Below are 20,422 nucleotides of genomic sequence, written 5' to 3' on the forward strand. Positions count from 1 at the left end.
TCCCCCACCACATTACATTTTACTTCACTCCACAAATGTTTAGCTTTGTAGTAATTTAAAACCTCAGCTAAACATTTAGAAATACAGGTTAGGTCTCCAAAGAAAAGGTGCAGACAAAGTTATTAAAGGAATGCAAACACAGCGAGAGTTCTAAGTGTGAACAATTTTCAGTGTCTCACTCTGCAATGCTAGAAATTTGAGGACTGAAGAAGGAAATTCATTTTGGGGAAATAATTTTAAGTAGGGGGACAATGCCCTCATTTTGCCCCTAAACTACACCCCTGAGTGGTGGGACTAGTGGGTGGCACTCTTAATTAGAAAAACTGGGGGAAGTTTAAGCACCTTAGAGAAAGTTAATTGTGATAATGTATAAAATCTAGATAGAGTCCATAGCAACTAAACATCACAGTTGTTCCCTCTGCACCTTAAACACACCCCTTTCTGATTTCTTTTGCTGCACTTAGGCATATTGTACATTAATCATCTAAGCCCCTCAAGATAAGAAAGCAGATGGCTACTATCATGGAGCGTTAATCCCCTGATAATGTTTAAACTGGGGGAGATAGTCATCAGCTTTGAAAAGTAGCTTTTATGGAAGAAGAGAGCAGACTGATTAGATGGAGAAAAAGTGGCTTAATTTCCCCCACTTCATCTCTGTGATTCTTCCCCTCAGTCCCAAAATAAAGACAGTGGGCACAAATCAACAAGATAAGTTTCCCTGGTTGAATCTAAGTGTTAAACAATGTGCTTTAGTTCAGCTACTTTCAATGGGACATTGGAATGCCTAACTTCCTCACAATTGTGCCTGCTATTTTAGGAAGATGGGGATTTCCTAAAGGAACAGCACTACATGGTGATGCTTTGCTAATGCAATTAATGGAATGTCTCCTTTGTGTCAGTCAGTGCTTTCTGTCTGTCTCTTTCTTTCTCTTTCTCTCTCTTTTTGTCTTATTTGTCTTAGGATGGTTGAAGATGTGATGTCTGTATGTTCTCTGTTGTAAGTAATTTTTCACGAAACATGCTTGTTATATGGACAGAAATCCCCCATGCCTCCCCCATCCCCCTACCTCTCCATTTATGCCAGTTTGTGTGGGGAAGTTCCCTCTAGCATTGGTGAGCATGCTGCTTTGTATATCTGCAAAGCGATGTTAGTAGCTTTATGCCAGAGTTAATATATTATGGGAAACTGCATGTTTCTGGATCTGCTTGGGCAAAACTATTATTTCCATTCACTATGTCCACATATTTTTCTTTTCCAATTTCATATTCCCAATTTAAGCATGAATATTTTGTCTACTGTACAGTCAACAGATCGCCAATAGATTGCCATACAACAGCCTTTTTTTAAAAAAAGAAAAAAGATTGAAAAGCAGTGCCCACTTCCTCTGCCTGTCTGCTGCAAGCCACCAGTGTAGCTTATTTTGATTCTGGGAGCCAAGGCAAGCAGCCATGGCAATTGCACCATTCATGTTACATTAAGAAACACACAGAGAGACACTTTTAAAAGTGGAAACCTATCTTCTTTCTTTATACGAAAGTGATGTATAGTAATTTGGTCAATAAACAGTACATAGCCAGCCAGCATATTAGATCTGCCATGACCCGAACTGGGCAAGATGTTTATTCGCTCCACATAAACTGTTGTTTCTGTTGTTCTCTCTTCTTGTTTTGCCACTCACTGTCTGGGTTACTGTTGATAACTGGAAATTTCTCTACTCAGACACTGGTGTTAGGATTCAACGCTATTCCATAACTCTTAGCTCGTTTCACTTCTTTTCTCTTACCCTTGTGAATTCTGACTTTAAGAACTATATCTTGAGCACTGCTCTCACTCAAAGAATTAGGTTCTAGTAGAACCTGTGGGCCTGCAGTGTACTTTTTTAGACTAAAGTTTCCAGAATCTCCCCAAAGGAGGTTCTGAGAGTTATAGTCTAAAATAATAACTTTTCCAAGCTTTGGATTCTGACTGAGGGTGTACCTACACTGCAGAAATAAAGCAGTTTAACATCACTTTACCTGCCATGACTCTGTCCTACAGAATCATGGGATTTGATGTTTGATGAGATTTGATGATGCACCCAAGTGCTCTGACAGACCAGGTTGAATACCTTACCAAACTACAAATCTCAGGATTCCACAGGATAGGGCTGTGACAGTTGAAGTGGTGTCAAACTGCTTTATTTCTGCAATGTGGAAGAGCTTGTAAGTCATGTTCTCAATTTTATGCATTTGGAATTTTGGGAGGAAAAATGGCCTGAGCATTAGTACAAAGTGGCTACTCTTGGAGATGAGAGTCCCTCTTCATTTCTGTGTAGGTGGGTACCTGCACTCTGTATTCACATTCTTTCTTTCTTTGACTTCTGTTCGCTTCTCACACCCACCCTCACTCCACAGAAGTGGATGGAAGAATTTATTCATTCATTTGTGTGGGAGATGTGGAGGGACTGCCCTGATCCCCCCCAACAAAAAAATCTGGAAAGTGAGAAGACTCCTGCCTCTGTTGTCCCAAGGAAATTGCTCCAGTCTTGCAGATGGGAGGAAATAGCCTGACGGTTCCTAGACATTTTCATGTGGGTATATTAGCTATGTTGGAATGCCGTGTTAGGTACCCAAGGTTTTGTGTACCTGGACAAGGATGGCATCCCAATGCTGCAGGGGGAGTGCTTTTTATGGCCTCCATGATTAGAGGCTAGGGTTAAAGTGTGGCTTGGTGTACACTGAGCTGAGGCACATGTCAGGGGGGCAGAGCCAGAGATGATTGATTTAAGTCTCAGCTGCCCCCACATTATCCCTTCTTCAATTTGGATGTGACCCACCCACCCCCACTTGCCCTCTGTGCAGTGTGAACATTGCTGGTCATTTCGAGGCTGGAGAGGAATTTTCTCCCCTTTTCCAGTTTGTGTGTGTGCGCGCGTGCGTGTGTGTGCGCCTATCCCACACTATATCTGTGGGACTTTGTCAGTTGGCTAGAGTGGGTCTTTAAATAAGCTGTTATTTGGCAAGTAATGTGTGTGTGTGGGGGGGGGATATAAGAGTTCACTGTACACCTTGGCAGCCTTTTGATGAAGGGTTGGGCTCTGGAATGGCCTCAACAGGTCAAGGAATCTGGAGGTTGGGAAGCAGCTTGTCTTGGAGCTGACTTGGGGGTTTGCTCTCTCTTACAAAGTCATGGGAGTTTGGGGGCGTGTGCCTTCCAAAACAGGAGTCTGGTGTTTCACCCAAGGGAAGGCTGAGGGGGTGGTCACAGGGTGACACCTGGCTTCAGCTGGACCCACATCAGGATGCTTCTTGAGCTCCCCCAGGTTTCATTTGTTAAATAGGTTCTTTAGGTCAGATAAATGGCCCTTGTTTAATCCAATGTATAGTGTCTGGACTCATTATTTCATGGTTGGTCATCAAATCCTGATCAGTACTTTTGAAGCCTGTGAGTGTCTGTGTATGGCTTGCTGATGAGAGGAAGGAAAAGGCAGCACAGTAAGTTATTTCTGGCTGGAAATAAGTGTTTTTCTAGCAAGTTATATACATGTTTATTATAATCATTCCACTTGGGATAACTGCTAGCAGCACAGAAGACAGTTTTCAGGAAAGGACCAAATATAGCTTTGTTAGTGGAGAATGCTTCACTGGATAACTGTTACTCCTTTTTCCCTGGACTCTTTGCTGAAAGATTTACATGGTGGTCTTTCCTGTTGTTTGATCAAATGGTGGGTGTTAGGCAGAATTGTTGTGTTGGCAAATCATGAATCTTTACTGATTGCTTAATAAAATCCATCTGTCTTGGAAGGTCCCTGTTCCCATTATTGTGACACTATACAGAGTAACATTTGGCTCAAATGTATGCATGTAATGTTGACTTAACCATATTAACCTTTCTTCATCCTCAGTGGCAAAATAAGCAAATCTGTTCCTCATTGTTTGGATTGATTATTCTTCCCTATGTTACAGTCCCATGTAATTCTGTTATACTTTACTCATTGTGTTCTTGTTGCAGTGCTTCTGTCTGAAAGTGCATGATACAAAAGCAAAAGTCATGGCATGCTTTTCCATGATGTTTATATGCTGAGCTTTGAGAATCCAGAAAGCCTTCCAAGGTGACATTTTTCTTTAGGTCAGTGGTTCTGGAATTTTGGGCCACCAGATTTTTGGACTCCAGTTCCCAGAAACCACCGCCAGCTTGGCCAAGAGTTAGGAATTCTGGGAGCCAAAGTCTAAAACATCTGGAGGACTAGAGTTGATGAACCACTCACTGCTTTAGATTGATGCTTTCATGTGTCCGTTATTTTCTCTGCCTGTCATATTCACAGTGTCTCCTATCTAATTTTCAGTGATACTTTCAGGGTGAAAAAGTCACCAAAAAGATCTCCTCTGTCAGATGCACCTTCACAGGTAAAGAGTTCTGACAACCTTTTTACTTTAATTACTTCTGTCCCCACCCCATATTAGTCCAGTACCAGTTAATGATAATTATATAACAACTCCATTACAGTCATCAAGGAATTCTCTAGAATAGGAATAATGAACCAGTATCTTCAAACGCAATCATTGGCCTTACATTTTATCTTAGGTATTTGGGTACATGTTTTTGATAAGAGAATGTCTTTTACCAGACCAATTAGTGTGCAAAACCTATGAGCCAAGCTTTTGAACTTTTCTTCAAACATAAGCATTCAAAGCAGACATGAAAAAAAAGAAAGAAATGAATGTTATTGCGTAACAGGGCAGCTGGTGTTAATCCAGTAAACTAGAACACAGAAAAAAGTGACATTAAAAAGCTAAAACTATGTAAACCTGAATGTATTTAGCAGGAAGAAAAAGTTAATTTGATTACAAATTGTCCTGCTTGTTGGAGTCATCAGGTAACCTTTCCTACAAAGATGATGACAACTTTATTTTAGCCAGATATAGATCCAGAAAGAAAAAAATTGATGAGTTGCATTACAATACATCTTTCTACCCTTGACTCCCTGGTAAATTAGAGAATAGATAATTACAAACCAATTAGTTCCCATTTTAAAATTCATTTTATATATTTCTTTTTCTATGAAATAATACTTTTGGAGAAAATAGCATGGAGGAGGATTATATAATCCTCAAGTCAAATTCGGTCAATGCAGGATTTGGAAGCTGGATCATCCTAAGGGGAGAAAAAGTCTTTTAAAATTGCTTAGGCCTCTGTGACCAGTGTAATCTGTCCATGCATCTTGGGTTACTAAATTCACAGTGCAGGCTCTGGCCATTTTTAATGCAATCTGTTTTACAAGACAGGTTTTACCATGCCACTATGGTGATTTTTTGTGGCATTGCAGAATACCCTGGAATTACTTGGTGAGCTGCAAGGAGGAGCCTTAGCTTTATTCCATCCTAACTAATTACAATGCTGCCATGTATGAAGTAGTCTATGGGTTTTATTACACTGGGACTAATTTTGGCAATAAAGAGAAATTAAAGTGTATTTAAAGCATCCTGCAAATAAAGCGAAAATGGCAAGTAATTACGTGAATGATTATCACACGCAATTGCGCAAATAAAGTGATATAAGAAATGCATTGTTGCTGAAATCCTGAAAGTTTAATGCTTCTTTGTGACTACTTTAATGGAGGGTTTTGTGCAATGTTGTGTGAAAACGTTTTGCGTAATTACCTGATTTTTCCAGGATATTCACGGGATAAACTCCCAATCTCCTTCATGTGATAAACTCTGAAATATGTATCTGCACCGTAAAGTGAGAACAGTTATATAACACATTAACAGCCATGGGATCCATCCTATGTTGCTGGGATCTGTAGTTTAGTGAAGCACTTAGAAGTCTCTATCACGGGGTTCTAGAACCCTCACTTGTGCTCTCTTACTGAGAATTCTAAGTAACTTGATCAAAGTACAAATACAGTGGACCCTTGTTATAAACTGAGGTTTGGTTCCAAGATCCCCATGTATAACAAAATCTGTGTATGCTGAAGTCTCATTAAATATAATAACATAGCAAAATGGTGTCCCTTATAAAAAATGGAAAATCAAGATTTTATATTTGAAATTTGAACATTTTCAAACCATGGATGCTTGAATCTGTGCATACAAAATCTGTGTATAAGAAGGGCCAACTGTACCAGTATTCTGTAGTATACAGCCTTAGCAGTTAAATGTGCTACCAAATTGCTGTAATTGTGCAGAACCAAGAAAGTTACTTTTTATAAGTAATTCATTCTTTTATTCATTACCATGTTTAAAAATTATCTCTTCACTGGCACTCCTTACACTGATGGAAACAAGCACTTGTAATATCATATGCCTCATTATCCATTCTTGTTTCATTACTTTTTCTGTTGCTGTTTTGAGGGGACACACACACCCCTCGAGAATTGGTAGGAGAATGGCCGCAGAACATGAAAGATTCTTGTGAAACATGTCTTTTAAAAGTAGCTTTTGAAACTGAGAAGAAACCATTACATCAGTAAAGTTAATTGACTCTTGCTTATTACATTATTTTTAAAATATGGCTTTGTTACACCCTCACTACCCTCCAAAATAACTAGCTACAGGTAACAGCATTATTTGTAACTTGTTACTTCCATGCTTTGTAATTATATAATATAGATACACTGTATGGTGCTAAAATAGAGGTTTCTTAAGAAAATTTGTGTACAGATTAATTCAAAACATAGTTGGACAAATAACAAAAACAACTTATCATCTCACCTCTCATTATTATTGTATTAATTAAGGCAATGCTTCATAGACAAAGTTCCATTCACTTCTGTTAAGGACTGAAGGTCTCAGGCTCTGTTTGTGAAGCTTGAATAAATGGCATGGAGATAAAAAAGAAAGAAATATAAAAGAAAGCCAGATAAAAAGATAGAAGTATAAAAGGAAGCCAGATACAAGAGAGGGGGCAATTGTTTCTTTCTTTATAACACACCTGTTACTTGATGTTTATTTTCCTCTCAGGAGTCCACATCATTACCTATTGCTGAAACAACTTCTGTTGTGTCCACTGTGGTTCATGCAACAGATGAGGAGAAACTTGCATCATCAGTGGGCAACCAGAAATGGACTTGTATGACAGTGGATCTAGATTCGGATAAACAGGATTATCCTCAGCCATCGGATCTATCAACGTTTGTGAATGAAACAAAGTTTAGTTCTCCCACAGAAGGTAGGTTGGGAGAGGTGGATGTAATTACTGTTTTACATCACCTGGGGAAGTTGAGGCAAGTAAGAGGTCAAAACATGTTCCTGATACAGAAAATAAGTGAAATGAATGATACATTGAATTGAGTGAATTTAGTAAATACTGTCTTCAGTGGTGATAATATTTGTTTGTTATTGTTAGCTACCTTCAAGTCAACCTTGACTCATGGCAACCCTGTGAATGAGACGTCTTCAGGCCCCACCATTCTCCACCTCTATGCTTAGGCTCTGTAGGCTCAGGACCATGGTCTCTCTGATTGAGACTATCTGGCATGTGGTCTTCATTTCTTTCTACTGCTGTCTACCTTCCCCAACATCGTTATCTTTTGTAGTGAGTTGTGCCTTCTCAAGATGTGGCCAAAGTACAGCAGTCTCAGTTTCGTTGTCTTGGCTTCCAGGGAGAGTTCACCTCCCCCCACCCCATGTATAGCCCCCTGGATCTCTGTGGAAACTCCCATGTTCAGAGTCTCCTTTTGGTGTCACCAATGCATTAAATGCTTTTGCTGTAAGAGTCTTCTGTTACTGATTGTAGGCATCAATTATCAGACAAATAATTTAAAATATCTTTAAAAATTACTGCCAGAGAGATTGAGAGAGATTCCAACCCATTTGTTTCAGTGATGTGTTTGAAGATCAGGGTTTTTTGTCGGTGGGGAAGCAATTAAGCACTTTCAGATTAGGGTGAAAATCTGGATCTTGTGGCAGAGAATCTTCTTTCTGTTGAGGGCTAGATTTCCTCATGGATAATTTAACAGGAGCCGCAAGCCAGTGATAGATAGGACCAGAGACAAAAGTAAGTGAATCTGGCCCTTTCACTCCCTTTCCCCTTGTTTTCTCTTTCACTGTCCTGTCTTATTCTGTTTCGATTGCTTTCCCTCATCTAGTGGGCTGGCGGGAGAGGAGCAGATAATTTTCCAGACATGGGCTGGTAAAAACAAAAAACAAGCTTCATTTATATACCGCTTCATATTGCCTAAGCAGTGTCTAAGGTTTACAACTGTAAGCTAATTTGCCCCCAACAATCTAGGTACTCATTTTAGCGACCTCGCAAGGATGCAAGCCTGAATCAAGTTTGAGCCCTTTTGCTGGTCTTCAACTCGCAACCTTGTGGTTTTGAGTGAGAGGCTGCAGTACAGGCATTTAACCACTACGCCACCAGGGCTCCTTGTAACTTGTAAAGAGTATTGGAAGTTAGGATAAGGGCCACAGTAGATATGGAGCTCTTTCACACTATACAGTTATGCAAAGAAATCTAACAGCACCTTTGAAACTAACTGTGCAAAAGAAGTGTAGCATTCCATCTCTGACCTCATGACTGTGGTCCTTGAACCTTGAATAAATAGGAAGACTGAAAAGAGAAAAAGCAGAATTAAGGTATATTCGCAAACTCTAGTCCAACTACAAGTATTAAAACACTGGATGCTCTTAGCCAGTTAACATATCTCCTTTCTGGTTCCCAGCCTGCCCACACCACTTTCCAAAAGTCTCTCCACCATTCTATGGTCATCCACCCACCCTGGTCTTGGACAACATTTTTACCAGTATTCCATAGGAGAGTGCCATGCAGTAAAAGTAGAATCATAGTGCTATAATTGTGTGGTGTAGAAAAGCCCCAGACAGAGGGCCACATGTTGCCCTAGGGCAAGGGTGAGCAATTGTTTTGCTCCTGGGGCCTTCTGAGGGAGTATGCAGACTTTCCAAATTCCCACCCCAAAATCAAAACAAAATAGAACTAGAAATGGCTAGAAGTTACTGGTTTTGAAAAGCAAATAATCTTAATACTAAATAGTGCAAGAGCTACTGTATCATGTTTAAAAGATGAAAAAGATTTCAGGCATAATTATCTCAGTATTCTGGCCAGATAAACAGTGGTCCAGAGAACTGGAGGGGGGGAGCACAAATAAAAAGCTGTAGAGTTGGCAGATTCCTAGGGTCATGAGTGAATCATCTCTGATCTAAAGAGACTCTCTTGTAATATATAGTGGAACTTCTTTTACTTTTGGATGCACACACACTCATTGTTTTTATCCTGTACACCCACAATTAAAAGTGAAATATAAATGTCAGCTTATTTGCAATGTGAATGAGAACAGACGGTAACATTCAATATTTCTTCTTTTTTTGTTGGTTTTACTGGGGAAGTGTATGTATACAACTAATGTTTGCATTTGTATTTTATAAATAAAGCAACCCATGATTTTATAGCAGGGTGGTTACCTGATGGGGGACTCCCCCCCCCCAAGAGCTTGGACAGACACAGCTCCACACCATCATCTGCCCACTTAAAAAAAAAATTCTAAAAATATTTTCTGTTAAAAATGTTTGCCACACCCCTTACAATGTTTGGGGGCATTTCGTCATGCAGGAGGAGGCAACAGGCAAGTTTTTGCCTAGGACAAACAAAACTTTAACAATGAAGTGAAGTGGGAGTGGTATTTCCCTAATGTGCTTTTTGTGTTTTCTTGCCAGTTTTTCTCCCAATGTCAGGATGGGGCTGGGGTCATAAACAGCTTTAATGCAGCCCACCCCTGCTTTATCAGCTTCTTTTAGTCAGTTTCAATTGCCATTTCTTTCTATAAAATAAGACATGATCTTACAGAAAATTTAACAGACAGTGTAACAAAAGGTTATTCTTTTCTGTCTGATAATGGGTATTTGGGAAGGCTGGATCCACCCTATTAAACAAAACCTTGCCAAATGAGTTGCACACTCTTTTAGATAGGTACTGTAAGCATACTATCTCTACAGGTTCTACTCTGATCCACGCAGCTTCCTTTTCTGGGAACAGGACAGCTTTCTTCTTTATGAACTTGTTTATCAAATGCCTACATTTTGTCATTATTTATTTTTTGTTGTTCCGTTTCTACCCTACTGTTTAGTTCCTGATAGCCTGAAGAGCAACTCACTCTACTAGGAATGAACAATAAAAGTAAAGAAGGTCATTTACAACAATTAGCATAAAGCAGCATTAAGAGTCACAATTAAAATTAATTTTATTCACATCTCTAAGCCCTAAATATCTTCTGAAAGATCAGTTCTAATTAGCCTCATAAAAGGGATTAAACCTTGTTGTCCTCTCCAAGAAGGGTTTCCATATGAAGGGTAACCATGTGAAAGAAAGATAATCTAATCTTTAATGGCATAAGCATGTAGTCTTCAAGGAATGCAAGTATTTTGTAGTGGTACTGTATAAGAGTGTTAGGAAAGGGACAAGGCTGATCTGAATTCAATTCCTTGTTCATCTCTCAAGTTACTTCGGTGATCTTTGGTGATCTTAGGCCACTCACTTTTTTGGGGGACTTATATATTTGAAAAAGTGGTCCTGAATATAAAATGCCAAGGTGTGTGAAAGAGGTCCGTAAATGTTGCCTTGAACACCTTGAAAAATTATCTCAGTGTAATACACTAAAATTATGGTAGGGTGAATTTCTTATTGGATGCAAGATGTAATTTGGAGTACATTTTAAAAAAACCCCAATTAGATCAAAAGTTGTTCTCAAAGGATATTCAGTCAGCAGCACATTATTATAATTATTTAACACACTACCTAAACTTATCATAGACTGGCACCCAAAGTGGCTATAAATACTAATCTACCTGCCCCTTAGGTCTACTGGATAACATGTGGTTTAGATTAACTATTAATTATAACCAGTAATGTTTCCTCTATTGAGATCATTTAAATATACTCACACTTTCCCTCTGGAGTCCTCTTTGTGGTGCCTTGGGAAATTTCAGAGTAATTAAAGGCTATTTTCTGAAACAGTCATCTGTGCCACTCTTATTTCTGCTTTGAACATTGTCCTGTTACCAAAATCTGTTTGACTGGCAAGATAAGGGAAGTGCCAACGGATCAGGAAAGGAATAGGAATGTGGTGATTAAATCAGTTTCTTTGATAATTCATTGGAATTCTCCTTATCCTGCTACTCAGTTTTTGAACCATGTAGAGGCTCCAAGACAAAAGGTCATTCTATAATGGGATGCACTATTCCTTTTGTTCTAATCTGGGAATTTCTACCCTGTGTTGGGAATCAACTGGAGGTTAAATAACTCTCAGTCCTTAACTCAGATTTGATCAGCAACACTAATTGTAATAGGATAAAGCAAATGTAATTGCAGTATCTGCTGCCTACAGTAACAAACAACAAAGGGGTCATGCAGACAGGCCCAAAGGAACAGCGCAAGGCCACTCCAGCACCAATTGCACTGGGACAGTGCAGACAGCACAGGACAGTTCTAATCTAGGCTTCCGCCATAGTCCCAAACTGGGCCACCAGCAGGAATGGATTATATTGGCTTCTTTTTGGCCCGGTTCTTTTTTGTTGGTGTGGCCCCAGCGCAACTTCAGGCTATATTCGGAGTATGTGTCATGTATACGACATGCCCCCAACCCAGCCTGAAGCTGTGTCATTTTTGCTCATCTCTTTCTAGCCAAAGGCAATTTAGAAGAAGCTTCAAATAAAGCGTTGTTGTTCTTAAAAGGCTGATCAACCCGTAAAATTTACTTCAGAGTCCCATTGTCATTTTTAAATCTTTTAAAGTTGTTTTTGGAATAGTATCTGCTTTCATTTTTATTTTTATTATATTTCTGTCATTATTTTTATATTTTAACTATCAGGGAAGTGCATTTATATTTGGAATGATTTAATTGGTTGACACCATGGAAAACATTTTGTCAAGTATCTGGATGTTACTGTTCTCCATTCTGGTAGTCAAGGTCTGCTGTCCCAGCCCAGGATTTCCTCTGCCCCATCTAGGATTCATCCCTTTTCACTCACTGCCCCTCACTCCTGGAACCTTCTTCCCCTGCGAGCAAGAGCCATCACTTCTTTAACCAGCTTCAAAACGGAATTGAAGACCATCCTGTTCAGGGCAGCGTTCCCAGGCATTGCATAATTGTCACTTGCTATTTGATGTTCTTTTGTTGTCTGTTTTATTGAATCATTTCCTGTATTGCTATGTATTTTATATGTATTATCCTACTAGAGATGCCTCTTCCCCACCACCACTCCCTTTGTGTCATGTCTTTTAAGATTGTAAGCCTGAGGGCAGGGAACCGTCCAATTAAAAAGATTGTATGTACAGCGCTTTGTAAATAAAGGTTAATAATAATAATAATAATAATAATAATAATAATAATACTGTTAGATTATCTCTGAAGTTTTCTGAAAGATATTATGTCCTCAGATCTTTAATGATTTAGTGACAGCTGTGTTAACATCTAAGATTTCAGGAAATGTTTCATCTGGTATGATAAAGATTAAGGCCCTGTACAAATGCCCCTTTCTGCCCCGGATCTGTGCCACAGCAAATGCACACCATGGCATTCATCTGGCCTCTGCAGAGCACAAAAAGGAGCCAGTTTTTCCAGCTCCTTTCTGTGCTTGCGAAGTGGTGTCATAGCCGCTGCCAGGCAGCTTGATCATGCCCGTTTGGTGCAGTGCCGTTTGGGCGCTACGCCAAAGGGACATCATCATGGTATGCGCTGTCTGAACTTTGATTTTGGGGGTTCATTAAGAAAGCCTCAGCTACAATGCTTCTGGGCCTATGTATTTTTAGGAAGAATATCTTCTAATGCACTGAGCACATTTTCCTATGTATTACAGAGCTGGAATATGGCAACTCGTATGAAATAGAATATATGGAGAAAATAGGCTCCTCCATTCCTGTAAGTTTCCATTTGTGGATTTCTCATTAATTCCTTTGAACACTAGAAATGATGTATGATATGAACACTGTGGGCACAATTAAGTGGTTTGTTTTAAATTGAAGACCCAATATGTGATGCAATTGTTTTTATATACTTTCTCTCCCACTATTCAGATATAATCATTTCATTCCTTTTTTGGGGGGTGGAATGGAGGGGGTTTTTGTTCCCGCAGAGGATGCAAAATAATCTTTATTCTTCTTTTCTTTTGACAGCAAGATGATGATGCTCAGACAAAACAGTCTTTGTACCTTATGTTTGATGCACAGCAGGAGAGTCCAGTCAAGTCTCCTCCAGTTCGATTATCTGATTCCACAACACCTTGTTCTGGGTATTTTATTACTTCTTTTTTTAAAAAAAATATTTCTAAAGAATTGTGCAGTAATCACAATTAGAAACAGGAGTTCTTTTCATTCTGCTGCCCCCTCCCATTCTACTACATTTGAGGGCTGTAAACGTAATCTTTATTAAAAGGCAAAAAATTGATACGATCTGAAGAGAAACCAGAGTATAAAATGTATAAACATAATCTTTATAAGCACAATCATGCACATAATGTAGTCAATTCTACTGTGCATTTTTATAAATGGTATTGGAAAAGTTAACAAGCAAAGTTCATTTCCACACAGGAGGGAAGCAAGAGCACAATGAATGACAGTATATAATTTTTGAGTATAGCCAGTTTATACCACCATGAAGATACTTTGTAAACATTGCATGGCACTTGCTTCTGATTCTAGTCCTAATGATGCCAAAGAAAGCTTTGACTGTGAAGGCCAGAATGGTAAGCCTCAGAGGAACACAAGGGCAAAATCCCTGTGAACAAATTCTGCCAAGAAAATCCTGGGATAGGTTTACTTAAGGTTGCCATAGGTTGGAAATGACTTGAATGGACACAATAATAATAATAATAATAATAATAATAATAATAATAATAATAATAATTTATATCCCGCCTCTTTCGATTGAGGATCAAGGCAGGTAACAACAAAGAAAATACAATATACAACAATAAAAACAACAAGCCCTACAAAACCCCGACCCAACCCTCCCTCCCAACTATAAAATTAAACAGTAAAAAAAAATGTTAAAAAAATACATAACAATACATCAAAGTTAAAAACAAATCACAAGTAAGAAAAATAATAAAAGGGGGATTCGATTGGTTCTGGACATTATCAATCAGGGAAGGCTTGCCAGAAGAGAAAGGTTTCTGTCACCTTTTTAAAAGCCTCGAGTGAGGATAATTGGTGAATCTCTTCTGGCAGGTCATTCCACGTTTTTGGAGCGGTGGCAGAGAAGGACCTCTGGTCACTGCCAGTCTGGTCTTTCTAGATTGTAAGAGGTTATCCAGGAGGATCAGAGTGTACAGGAAGGTTTGTATGGGAGGAGGCGTTCCTTCAAGTAGACTGGACCCAGGCCATGAAGGGCTTTAGAGGTGATAACCAACACCTTGTACTGTGCCTGGAAGCTAATAGACAGCCAATGTAGTGATTTTAAAATAGGTGTAATATGGTCGAACTTGGATTTTCCGGCAACCAGTCTGGCTGCTATGTTTTGAATCAATTGGAGCTTCCAGACGTGGCACAAAGGTTGCCCCATGTAGAGCGCATTGCAGAAATCAAGGCGAGAGGTTACTAGAGCATGTACGACCGTTTCTAGGTCCCGCTGCTCCAGGTAGGGCCACAACTGGCATATCAGCCGAAGCTGATAACAGGCACTCCTGGCTGTCGCATCAATCTGAGAAGACAGCTGAAGCGACGAATTCAGGAGCACCCTCAAGCTGCGAACGCAGTCTTTCAGGGGAAGTGTAACCCCATCTAGAACTGGTGAACTTATCCATACCCGGATTGGGGTTAGCTATCATGAGTACCTCTGTTTTATTTGGATTCAGCTTAAGTCTATTTTCCCTCATCCAATCCTTTACCGACTTCAGGCAGTCATTCTGGGGGGAGATGCCCTCCTTGGTCACTGAAGCAGCCCAAGACATAGAGAAATAAATTTGGGTGTCATCAGCATACTGATAACACCCCGCCCCATATCTCTGGATGATCTCACCCAGCGGCTTCAAGTAAATGTTAAACAGCATGGGGGACAGAATGGCACCCTGAGGGATGCCAGATGTCAGCTCTCTCGTAGAGGAGCAGCTGTCCCCCAGCATCACCATCTGGAATCTGCCCGAGAGGTAGGAACGTAGCCACTGTAAGGCAGAGCCAGCAATTCCCAACTCTCTCAGGCGTTCCAATATTGCTACAATAACAAATTCCCCCCCCCCCCAAAAAAAAATTAAACATTGCTTGGTAACTAATAGGCAACCAGAGCAGTTATTTCAGTACAAATATAACATATGCATAACTTGGTATTCCACCGAGCATCCTAGATACCGCATTCTGAACCAGCAGCAGTTTCTAAAACAGGCTCAAGGACAGAGATGCATAATCACAAGGTTTCCAGTGCCTGAATCATAGTAGCAAGGCTATCCATATCTAGGAATGGACATAGTCAGTGCACTAGTTGGATGGTATTGAGTGCTCTGGCCACTGAGGCTTCCATGACAGAGACTGCTCCACGATCACTTGCAAGCAACATGCCTGTTCTTTCAAAGGGAAGACAAAAGCTTTATCTTGTCAGGGTTCAACTTCAGTCTGTTAGCTCCCATCTACCTCATAAATGCATACAGACAGTGTGATTCAGAGAATGCAAATCTTCTAATTCAGATATCAAGAGAGAATTCCAAAGCTACAATTCTGTCTCCCTGGTGCTTACTGGTTTTGGTTTTTTGAAAGTAATGTCATTCTCCTGATCTGTATCATTTCCTGTTCAAATGTTATGGGACCAAACAACCCGACAGTAGCAATCGTTGTGCAGAAGGGTTTTTTAAAATTATTTTTAAAGCAATAACAAACACAATATTATAAGTTCACTGTTTACAATTGGTTCATTATAAGACAGCAGACAAACACAATGATCAGTTCATGATTAGAAAGTAATGGTTTAATTGATCACTGTTTATCAAGGTCTTAAAGATTAGAATCTGATGTTATGCCAAGGTATATGCCAAGTTGTAGGCAGTACCAGCTCTTTGACAGTCAATGTACCAAAGTAGTATCAAAGTCCATGTATTATCAAAGGTCCCATTGAAAGTACACCTCTCTGTTTCTTACTGCAGATCGAGCCTGGAAGAAACGGAAACTCAGTTGCCCTCTGGAATGAAATTACAACATCCAGCTTCACGATCTCTGATTGTAAACCAAGAGTCATCAATACAGCCCTCTGACAAGTCAAAAACAAAAGATCTGGAGTCTATGACTTTAGGAACCCCTTCAAACAACATTGACATAGTAAGTCCCTCTTTGAGAATGCTCCGCTTTGGGTAACTGACTTGTGAAACAGACCGCCCTGAAGGGGCAGCTGAGCAAGCCGGACTGGGGTTGTGGCAACCACATGCCATGGCCCCAGTCTGCCCTTTTGTCAGTGCAAAAAGAAGCAGCAAATTGCCCCTCCTTTTTGCTATGGCAAAAAGCCAGCTTTCCCTGCTCTGCCACAGCTTTATGGCACTCCTGCAGTGTCTGAATGCCGCACAACCAGAGCGCTGTAGCTGGCCCGTGTGTGGGCAATTGGGCAGTGTGAAGCCAGCTTCTGGGCAGCTTCAGAGCATGCGGCATCAAAACGCCATACTCTGAAGCCGCCCGGACGGCAGTGCAAAGAGGAGGTCTGTTTCTCACCTAACTTGAGCTTAGAGTCACTGCCATGTAAAATGAAAGTAGTGCATCAGTTTAAAGTGGAGTAGGAATCATGAAGCCCTCCAAAATATTTCTGAACTGTAGTTCCTGGCATTCCTGGTCCTTGGCTATGTTGGTTAAGGCTAACTTATAGTCCAACAACATCTGGAGGACTGCATGATTCCGACTCCTGGTTTAAAGGTTTATAATAAAAAAAAATCATTATATTGGTCTATGAGTATAAACAGTAGTCTTTTCAATCTCTTTCAGTTAAGGTATTTTAACTTTTTCATGTTAAAGTCTTAAATAGAACTGAATATAGCAACCTTCATCTTCCTAATTGCTCCTTTTTTTTCCTTGTCAAGAAAACATAGTTTACTGCAGCTTAAATTGGTGCTACTGTAGGCATTGAACATATATTTACAGGGGCTGATGAGTGGTTTTAACCATGGGCCATTCTGCCAAATTTTGTTACTTGTTCTGTATCCTCCTTGCTCTTCAGAACACACCTGAGGACCCCTTTGTCTCTGCTGATGCTCTTCTCAATAGGATATCTCATCCACCTTCAGTGTGTGATCAGCTTCATTATCTAGAGCCTGACTTAGCAGAAAAGAATCCCCCAATATTTGCTCAGAAACTTCAGGTTTGTAATGGAAGAGTCTGTTGGTGTTTTTTTGGCTCAGTGTTTGTGCACACCAGTATTGCTAGAAGGGACAGGCTTCATGTAACAAAACACTGCTCCCATCCCAAACTCTACCATGAATATTTGTATTTAATAAATACAATTTTTGTATTTTAATAAATACAAAATTGAAGCCATGTTTGTATTCAATAAATTAGTCTGTTCCCTGATTCTCTTAAGGCTAATTCTCAGTTTTAGTAAGTCTTTCTCACAGTTACACACACTCTCTCTCTCTCTCGCTCTCTCTCTCGCTCTCACACACACGTACATGCACATGTCTTTTCAAACCCAGCATGTGAATCATATGTATACATGGATACCTGTTTATGCTGCACCAGAACCCATATGATATCTCCATCCATCATGCATATACTCTGTATACACTGGGTGTGACTTTCTCCACACAGCAATGGGGAGAATATACACAAGAAAAAAATTATGTGCATTGTGACCATTCTGTGGAAACTGATCCTAATTACAATGGCAACTATTCTTTAGTGAGGGAAGTTCTTAGTGCACACAGTTGGAATTCATCTTCTGAGTGAACATGTAAAACATTGTATTGCACAACTGGTTCAATTAAAGTTCAAGCCAATACTTTCTAGTAAAGCACTGGATTGGATGGACTTAAATAGTTGCTTTAAGTTGATTTTTCCCCATTGGCACAATGCTTATTTTCCCTTTGCAAGGAGGTATAGCTGAATTAGAAATAACTAATAAAATAAAATAACATCCAATTAATGAGAAAATAATTAAATACAGTTAAAAACAATAAATGATTTCACTCCTGTTTTACTTCTGGGGGAGGGAGGATTTGTACAATTTCAAATGCTTCTTTTTTAAAACAAGCAAAACTGAGTATTTTTCCTTGCCTCCATATTATGAAAAATAACAGGTTCATATGCTAATCTTAATAGTTAATATTGGCTTGGCTTACTTTCTTAAAGTAATAATGGTCCAAACAGGAGAAAGGTTTATTTCTTATCTCCTCAGCTGCAGCTCCTCCAAATTCCTTCCATTACCCGGCACACTGCTTGAAACATAAAGGGAGGGGAAATCCCATCAACACCAGTGGTAGTTTTTTCCCTAATGTTCCCAGCAGTGTGTGAGAAGGGGAAATTCAGCAAGTTGTGAGTAGGAATGGTAAGGATAATACTCAAAAGAAATCCACCACCCTACCTAAGATCTCTAATCAAAGAAAAAGTGGAGGTATAGATGCAGGCTGCATGTAGTTTGCCCCTTAATCCTCCAAGGAATGCTGAATGAACATAAGAGTATGTTGTCCTAAAATAGTGGTCATAATGGATTGATGTATGGCATTCATTCTGTGAATGTAGGTATTCATTTTAACACCATGTTTTTAATGAGTTTTCCTTGTGCATCGCTCGCAATCACCAACCATCCCACTGGCAGGAGGAGTTAGAGTTTGCTGCAATGAGGATAGAAGCCCTGAAGCTAGCCAGACAAATTACCCTGTCTTCTTTCAGCTCCTTAGATACTGAGGTATCTCTTATATGCCTGTAGTTTGTGTGTGATTGATCACAGCTTAAGGAATCCAAATACTGCTTTTCTCTTTAACAGCAAGTTAACCAACGTTTCTCTGAGTGGTGATGCTTGATGTTTTTGGCACCTTTATATTTAGAACTTCGGTGAGCATGCCAGGGATCTACTTATACTCTCAAATGCTGTCATCTCCACTTGCAGATATATTTCAGAAATTACAATCACATGTTTTTGGTCAAAGGTGCAACTTTGGCTGTCAGTGAATTGTACAGCACTGCTTTGCTTTTCACAAATTAATGGATTGCTCAATCCTTTCACTAGTATAATATTTCAGTGCAGTTCTGAATTTTTTAAATTAGGATAGTAATTTCTCTTTGAGTATTCCTAATGGTACAATATGTAAGTTAAGGAGAGTCTAAAATTTGGTCAAAATTTGTGTTAGTGTTAGCTGGGAACATAACATGAGCCTGTATTTTTGACAGATGACACTTCAGGTTAAATATTAATTTAAGAATTCATTGGCTTGGATGCAGAATCTGCTTTCTACAGTTAGCTGGGCTGTTTCCAGCCATGGAAAGTCTCTGATCCAGTGGAGCCTTTCAGTTGGTAGAAAAGAGAAAGCAGCAGTATTTGTAAATGTTTCTGTCCACAGCGCAGTCCCTTGCTTCTCTCAGAAATCTGCACCAAGAGAGGGATTGATCTTTACAAATTCACCCTCTCCCTGCATCTCTCAAATAATTATCTTTTGTGGGATGTGGGACCCTCGGGAAAGTGTGGAAAGTGGCACTGTGGACTGCAAGAGGAAAGGAAAATCAGCAAAGTTCATATACATATCCCATTTTAGCAGTTCAGAGCATCCTGTGCAGAACTCCCATAGATACCCTTCCAGATGGTGGAGAAAACTCAGGATTCAACTCATTGGGTTACTATAGGATGAGTAGCTATGGTGTCATAGGCAGAATATCTACAATCAGACTGAACCCTGAGGACAACATGTGGCCTAGTTTATCAAATCAGAATTTTATGTGTAAGCTGTGTAGACAGTGAATGCAGGAAACTCTAAATATTAGTCATCAGTTAGTTAAAGACAGGACTTGGAAGTGTAGTAAATTGTTATTCTAGCTAATGAACGCATGGATTATATTTTAATGTATAATCAACTGTGGTGCTTGCCCACACCAAGTAATGCTTGTTTATCATATCTTGGAGGGGGGTGTTATACATACCCTAACTATTTAAGGTGAGCAAGAACACTCTCCCCTGTCTTTCCCAAAACAGTAAATGAAATGGGAAATGTAATGAGCAATGAAACACCTTGCTTTTGCTCTATGAAATGGTTGTTTTAAGTATTCATTCTTTTGGGAACTAAAGTGAGTTGTAAAATAAAGGAATTGATTCCCTTATTTAATAGTAACACTCCAGGCTCTAGCTATAATGTGTTACTAGTTCTGCAAAGATGAACATTTTGCCCTTTCAGGAACGATTATAAATGTGATATCTAAACCAGTTTCACTGTATATATTCCAAGCTTAGATGTTCAATCAACCCACATCTCAAGCATCTAACAGATAAGGATAAAACAACTTGGAGAGGAAACTGACTGAACCCTTACTATACAAATA

At 39.6% G+C, this 20,422-nt stretch overlaps 1 protein-coding gene across 3 annotated transcripts in view; it reads left to right on the forward strand.

Annotated features, from left to right (window-relative positions):
• TACC2 (transforming acidic coiled-coil containing protein 2) overlaps positions 1 to 20,422 on the forward strand; it is a 206,969-nt gene that overhangs the window by 158,316 nt on the left and 28,231 nt on the right. For 2 of the 3 annotated variants that reach the window (XM_089510070.1, XM_089510072.1), the window contains 7 exons: positions 4,326 to 4,386; positions 6,943 to 7,150; positions 12,793 to 12,854; positions 13,109 to 13,224; positions 16,063 to 16,234; positions 17,118 to 17,258; positions 18,711 to 18,800. In XM_089510070.1, the coding sequence (XP_089366196.1) occupies positions 4,326 to 4,386; positions 6,943 to 7,150; positions 12,793 to 12,854; positions 13,109 to 13,224; positions 16,063 to 16,234; positions 17,118 to 17,258; positions 18,711 to 18,800 (850 nt within the window). The remainder of the gene's footprint in view (positions 1 to 4,325; positions 4,387 to 6,942; positions 7,151 to 12,792; positions 12,855 to 13,108; positions 13,225 to 16,062; positions 16,235 to 17,117; positions 17,259 to 18,710; positions 18,801 to 20,422) is intronic. The other variant, XM_089510071.1, reaches the window with a different exon arrangement.

This window comes from Sceloporus occidentalis, unplaced genomic scaffold (genome assembly GCF_023333645.1).
Source record: "Sceloporus occidentalis isolate IW3139 unplaced genomic scaffold, rSceOcc1.0.p SCAF_2, whole genome shotgun sequence".
Classification (NCBI taxonomy): domain Eukaryota; kingdom Metazoa; phylum Chordata; class Lepidosauria; order Squamata; family Phrynosomatidae; genus Sceloporus; species Sceloporus occidentalis.